Here is a 7,500-nt window from a genome sequence, read left to right as displayed (position 1 = left end):
CAATAAATACATGACCTAAATGTGCTGTGCCTTTAACCCCTCAGTCAATAAATACATGACCTAAATGTGCTGTGCCTATAACGCCTCAGTCAATAAAGACATGACCTAAATGTGCTGTGCCTATAACGTCTCAGTCAATAAAGACATTACCTAAATGTGCTGTGCCTTTAACCCCTCAGTCAATAAATACATGACCTAAATGTGCTGTGCCTATAACGCCTCAGTCAATAAAGACATGACCTAAATGTGCTGTGCCTATAACGCCTCAGTCAATAAATACATTACCTAAATGTGCTGTGCCTATAACCGCTCAGTCAATAAATACATGACCTAAATGTGCTGTGCCTATAACCCCTCAGTCAATAAAGACATGACCTAAATGTGCTGTGCCTATAACCCCTCAGTCAATAAATACATGACCTAAATGTGCTGTGCCTATAACTCCTCAGTCAATAAAGACATGACCAAAATGTGCTGTGCCTATAACCCCTCAGTCAATAAATGCATGACCTAAATGTGCTGTGCCTATAACCCTTCAGTCAATAAAGACATGACCTAAATGTGCTGTGCCTATAATGCCTCAGTCAATAAAGACATTACCTAAATGTGCTGTGCCTATAACCGCTCAGTCAATAAATACATGACCTAAATGTGCTGTGCCTATAACCCCTCAGTCAATAAAGACATGACCTAAATGTGCTGTGCCTATAACCCCTCAGTCAATAAATACATGACCTAAATGTGCTGTGCCTTTAACCCCTCAGTCAATAAAGACATGACCTAAATGTACTGTGCCTATAACCCCTCAGTCAATAAATACATGACCTAAATGTGCTGTGCCTATAACCCCTCAGTCAATAAAGACATGACCTAAATGTGCTGTGCCTATAACCCCTCAGTCAATAAATACATGACCTAAATGTGCTGTGCCTTTAACCCCTCAGTCAATAAAGACATGACCAAAATGTACTGTGCCTATAACCCCTCAGTCAATAAATACATGACCTAAATGTGCTGTGCCTATAACCCCTCAGTCAATAAAGACATGACCTAAATGTGCTGTGCCTATAACCCCTCAGTCAATAAATACATGACCTAAATGTGCTATGCCTTTAACCCCTCAGTCAATAAATACATGACCTAAATGTGCTGTGCCTATAACGCCTCAGTCAATAAAGACATGACCTAAATGTGCTGTGCCTATAACCCCTCAGTCAATAAATACATAACTTAAATGTGCTGTGCCTATAACCCCTCAGTCAATAAATACATGACCTAAATGTGCTGTGCCTATAACCCCTCAGTCAATAAAGACATGACCTAAATGTGCTGTGCCTATAACCCCTCAGTCAATAAAGACATGACCTAAATGTGCTGTGCCTTTAACCCCTCAGTCAATAAATGCATGACCTAAATGTGCTGTGCCTTTAACCCCTCAGTCAATAAAGACATGACCTAAATGTGCTGTGCCTATAACCCCTCAGTCAATAAATAAATAACTTAAATGTGCTGTGCCTATAACCGCTCGGTCAATAAATACATGACCTAAATGTGCTGTGCCTTTAACCCCTCGGTCAATAAATACATGACCTAAATGTGCTATGCCTGTAACCCCTCAGTCAATAAATACATGACCTAAATGTGCTGTGCCTATAACCCCTCAGTCAATAAATACATGACCTAAATGTGCTTTGCCTTTAACCCCTCAGTCAATAAATACATGACCTAAATGTGCTGTGCCTATAACCCCTCAGTCAATAAAGACATGACCTAAATGTGCTGTGCCTATAACCCCTCAGTCAATAAATACATGACCTAAATGTGCTGTGCCTTTAACCCCTCAGTCAATAAATACATGACCTAAATGTGCTGTGCCTATAACGCCTCAGTCAATAAAGACATGACCTAAATGTGCTGTGCCTATAACGTCTCAGTCAATAAAGACATTACCTAAATGTGCTGTGCCTATAACTGCTCAGTCTATAAATACAAGACCTAAATGTGCTGTGCCTATAACCCATCAGTCAATAAATACATGACCTAAATGTGCTTTGCCTATAACCCCTCAGTCAATAAATACATGACCTAAATGTGCTGTGCCTTTAACCCCTCAGTCAATAAATACATGACCTAAATGTGCTGTGCCTATAACGCCTCAGTCAATAAAGACATGACCTAAATGTGCTGTGCCTATAACGCCTCAGTCAATAAAGACATGACCTAAATGTGCTGTGCCTATAACCCCTCAGTCAATAAATACATGACCTAAATGTGCTGTGCCTATAACGCCTCAGTCAATAAAGACATGACCTAAATGTGCTGTGCCTATAACCCCTCAGTCAATAAAGACATGACCTAAATGTGCTGTGCCTATAACGCCTCAGTCAATAAAGACATGACCTAAATGTGCTGTGCCTATAACCCCTCAGTCAATAAATACATGACCTAAATGTGCTGTGCCTATAACGCCTCAGTCAATAAATACATGACCTAAATGTGCTGTGCCTATAACCCCTCAGTCAATAAATACATAACCTAAATGTGCTGTGCCTATAACCCTTCAGTCAATAAAGACATGACCTAAATGTGCTGTGCCTATAATGCCTCAGTCAATAAAGACATTACCTAAATGTGCTGTGCCTATAACCGCTCAGTCAATAAATACATGACCTAAATGTGCTGTGCCTATAACCCCTCAGTCAATAAATACATGACCTAAATGTGCTGTGCCTTTAACCCCTCAGTCAATAAAGACATGACCTAAATGTACTGTGCCTATAACCCCTCAGTCAATAAATACATGACCTAAATGTGCTGTGCCTATAACCCCTCAGTCAATAAAGGCATGACCTAAATGTGCTGTGCCTATAACCCCTCAGTCAATAAATACATGACCTAAATGTGCTGTGCCTTTAACCCCTCAGTCAATAAAGACATGACCAAAATGTACTGTGCCTATAACCCCTCAGTCAATAAATACATGACCTAAATGTGCTGTGCCTATAACCCCTCAGTCAATAAAGATGTGACCTAAATGTGCTGTGCCTATAACCCCTCAGTCAATAAATACATGACCTAAATGTGCTATGCCTTTAACCCCTCAGTCAATAAATACATGACCTAAATGTGCTGTGCCTTTAACCCCTCAGTCAATATATACATGACCTAAATGTGCTGTGCCTTTAACCCCTCAGTCAATAAATACATAAGCTAAATGTGCTGTGCCTATAACCCCTCAGTCAATAAATACATGACCTAAATGTGCTGTGCCTTTAACCCCTCAGTCAATAAATACATGACCTAAATGTGCTGTGCCTTTAACCCCTCAGTCAATAAATACATGACCTAAATGTGCTGTGCCTTTAACCCCTCAGTCAATAAATACATGACCTAAATGTGCTGTGCCTTTAACCCCTCAGTCAATAAATACATGACCTAAATGTGCTGTGCCTATAACCCCTCAGTCAATAAAGACATGACCTAAATGTGCTGTGCCTATAACCCCTCAGTCAATAAATACATGACCTAAATGTGCTATGCCTTTAACCCCTCAGTCAATAAATACATGACCTAAATGTGCTGTGCCTTTAACCCCTCAGTCAATATATACATGACCTAAATGTGCTGTGCCTTTAACCCCTCAGTCAATAAATACATAAGCTAAATGTGCTGTGCCTATAACCCCTCAGTCAATAAATACATGACCTAAATGTGCTGTGCCTTTAACCCCTCAGTCAATAAATACATAAGCTAAATGTGCTGTGCCTATAACCCCTCAGTCAATAAAGACATGACCTAAATGTGCTGTGCCTTTAACCCCTCAGTCAATAAATACATGACCTAAATGTGCTGTGCCTTTAACCCCTCAGTCAATAAATACATGACCTAAATGTGTTGTGCCTATAACCCCTCAGTCAATAAAGACATGACCTAAATGTGCTGTGCCTATAACCCCTCAGTCAATAAATACATGACCTAAATGTGCTATGCCTTTAACCCCTCAGTCAATAAATACATGACCTAAATGTGCTGTGCCTTTAACCCCTCAGTCAATATATACATGACCTAAATGTGCTGTGCCTTTAACCCCTCAGTCAATAAATACATAAGCTAAATGTGCTGTGCCTATAACCCCTCAGTCAATAAATACATGACCTAAATGTGCTGTGCCTTTAACCCCTCAGTCAATAAATACATAAGCTAAATGTGCTGTGCCTATAACCCCTCAGTCAATAAAGACATGACCTAAATGTGCTGTGCCTTCAACCCCTCAGTCAATAAATACATGACCTAAATGTGCTGTGCCTTTAACCCCTCAGTCAATAAATACATGACCTAAATGTGCTGTGCCTTTAACCCCTCAGTCAATAAATACATAACCTAAATGTGCTGTGCCTATAACCCCTCAACAAAATTTGTCAAGGTTGTTTCAGAGTCAGTTTTAAAGGACATGTACGTGTAATCAACGTCTTGTGCCTGCTGGGTAATGACCAACATTACAATTTGGTGGCAGAGTAGGTCTAAGTATTCATTAAAAACAAGTTTTTATTTACCAAGTATATTTGTTATCTTTGGCCACTGTGACACTATGTGCAGTTTGAACAGTAACACTGTGTGTGAATATCTAATGAAGTGACTAGCACTACATCTATAAATGTGCAAATATTGCAAGTGTGAAGCCTCCCTTGCCTCTGTTCTCCAGGAGACCTCTTCATTGCTGGACTGGGTCCTGGCATGTACGGCAGTCTGCCTAAGCTGGTGGCCTCCAGAGAAGGTTTTCAAGGGTGTTTGGCTTCAGTGGACCTGAACGGGCGCCTCCCAGACCTGATCAGCGACGCGTTGTTTCGTAGCGGGCAGATTGAGCGTGGATGTGAAGGTACACCGTCCCTCAGACCTGAACCTGACCTAGGCTTCAACTCCAGCTCAGGCAGGTCTTTCTACCTGCTCAATAGAACCAGTAGCTCGGCCACCTGGCATCCCATTGGCCCTTCTTGCCTCCTGTTAAGTGTCCTTGTTGCCTGGGTTACACACTGTTAGGGCGGGGCCTAACTTGTTAAGTGTCCTTGTTGCCTGGGTTACACACTGTTAGGGCAGGGCCTAACTTGTTAAGTGTCCTTGTTGCCTGGGTTACACACCGTTAGGGCGGGTCCAAAGCACTTTTTATGGGCCACATTGGCCCAGTCCTAATCCCACTTACACAAAAACATGGCAGGGTGCTCCATTTGAGTTTTGATACTGCACTTTTAGAGCTTGTTGTTGACCTTTCTCACTATAGTTCTAAGTCTTCCGTTCTTGTCTCGGGTCAAAGCTGAAAGGTGTGTCGTCTTTTGCCGCACCCAAAGTTAGTACGTCGGTCTCAGCCTTAGAAGATCCATAGTCCATAGTTTGAAGCACCAACATTAATATGTTGGCCTCAGACTTAGACGATCAATAGTCCATAGTCCATAGTTTGAAGCACCAACATTTAATACGTCGGCCTCAGACTTAGAAGATCAATAGTCCATAGTCCATAGTTTGAAGCACCAACATTTAATACGTCGGCCTCAGACTTAGAAGATCAATAGTCCATAGTCCATAGTTTGAAGCACCAACATTTAATACGTCGCCCTAAGACTTAGAAGATCAATAGTCCATAGTCCATAGTTTGAAGCACCAACATTAATACGTTGGCCTCAGACTTAGACGATCAATAGTCCATAGTCCATAGTTTGAAGCACCAACATTTAATACGTCGGCCTCAGACTTAGAAAATCAATAGTCCATAGTCCATAGTTTGAAGCACCAACATTTAATACGTCGCCCTAAGACTTAGAAGATCAATAGTCCATAGTCCATAGTTTGAAGCACCAACATTAATACGTTGGCCTCAGACTTAGAAGATCAATAGTCCATAGTCCATAGTTTGAAGCACCAACATTTAATACGTCAGCCTCAGACTTAGAAGATCAATAGTCCATAGTCCATAGTTTGAAGCACCAACATTTAATACGTCGGCCTCAGACTTAGAAGATCAATAGTCCATAGTCCATAGTTTGAAGCACCAACATTTAATACTTTGGCCTCAGACTTAGAAGATCAATAGTCCATAGTCCATAGTTTGAAGCACCAACAATTAGTATGTCGGCCTCAGACTTAGAAGATCAATAGTCCAGTCATTTTCAACCAGTGTGCCGCGGCACACTAGTGTGCCGTGAGAGATCGTCAGGTGTGCCGTGAGAAATTATTTAATATCTCCTAATTAACCATTGTCTGGTGTCCGTGCAATAATAAAGTGCGGCAGATAATGTAATACTCATCTATTTCAGTAGGTGGCAGCAGAGGGCGATAAATACCTGTAAAGACAATCGAGTTAGCGCTGCGCATCACGTGACAGTGACAGTTTGGGATCGCAGCAAAAGGAGGCGAGCAAGTGACAGTGATGGAGAAGTTTTTGAGAAGGGAAAATGCAAATGCCGAACAGGGTCCTGGACAAAATTCTGACCCAGATGAAGGCTCTAGTATGAGTGGTCTACAAAATAAAAAAAAAAGACGGTGAGCTCGAGGCAATAAAGCGAAAGCTATCTTTCATTTGGATTGACTTTCACCGGGGATGCGAGAGCACCGACTCCGCAGTGCTTGGTGTGTGGTGAGAAGCTATCCAATAGCGCCATGGTGCCAAGCAAGCTTAAACGCCATCTCCAAACGAAACACCCCGATGGACTATTTTGTACGCTTACGTACAAATAATGAGAAACAGGCAACTTTTCTCAGAAAAACCACAAAGGTAAACAAGAGAGCCCTCAAAGCTTGCTACCTTGTTGTTGAACTCGTAGCTAAATCAAAAAAGTCCCACACTGTGGCAGAAACATTAATACTGCGAGCTTGTAAAGCCATTGTAATAGTAGTGAGTATAAATACATTTAGAAAACTATATTATTAACTATATGTATTATATACTGTGTTAGAGTGTCATTTTGTGTCATTTTGGTTGGTGGTGTGCCGCAGGATTTTGTAAATGTAAAAAGTGTGCCGCGGCTTAAAAAAGGTTGAAAATCACTGCAATAGTCCATAGTCCATAGTTTGAAGCACCAACATTTAATACGTCGGCCTCAGACTTAGAAGATCAATAGTCCATAGTCCATAGTTTGAAGCACCAACATTTAATACGTCGGCCTCAGACTTAGAAGATCAATAGTCCATAGTCCATCGTTTGAAGCACCAACATTTAATACGTCGGCCTCAGACTTAGAAGATCAATAGTCCATAGTCCATAGTTTGAAGCACCAACAATTAGTACGTCGGCCTCAGACTTAGAAGATCAATAGTCCATAGTCCATAGTTTGAAGCACCAACATTTAATACGTCGGCCTCAGACTTAGAAGATCAATAGTCCATAGTCCATAGTTTGAAGCACCAACAATTAGTACGTCGGCCTCAGACTTAGAAGATCAATAGTCCATAGTCCATAGTTTGAAGCACCAACATTTAATACGTCGGCCTCAGACTTAGAAGATCAATAGT

General features: G+C 41.3%; 1 protein-coding gene across 4 annotated transcripts in view; it reads left to right on the top strand.

Moving 5' to 3' along the window:
* nrxn3a (neurexin 3a) overlaps positions 1 to 7,500 on the top strand; it is a 462,182-nt gene that overhangs the window by 371,085 nt on the left and 83,597 nt on the right. For all 4 annotated transcript variants that reach the window (XR_009824241.1, XR_009824240.1, XM_062034732.1 and 1 more), the window contains exon 17: positions 4,703 to 4,876. Coding sequence is in view for 2 of the 4 variants with exons in the window: in XM_062034732.1 (XP_061890716.1) it covers positions 4,703 to 4,876 (174 nt within the window). In the remaining 2 variants the exon portion in view is untranslated. The remainder of the gene's footprint in view (positions 1 to 4,702; positions 4,877 to 7,500) is intronic.

Source organism: Entelurus aequoreus, linkage group LG23, assembly GCF_033978785.1.
Source record: "Entelurus aequoreus isolate RoL-2023_Sb linkage group LG23, RoL_Eaeq_v1.1, whole genome shotgun sequence".
Taxonomy (NCBI): Eukaryota; Metazoa; Chordata; class Actinopteri; order Syngnathiformes; family Syngnathidae; genus Entelurus; species Entelurus aequoreus.
This window is presented reverse-complemented; position numbering and strand designations above follow the sequence as displayed.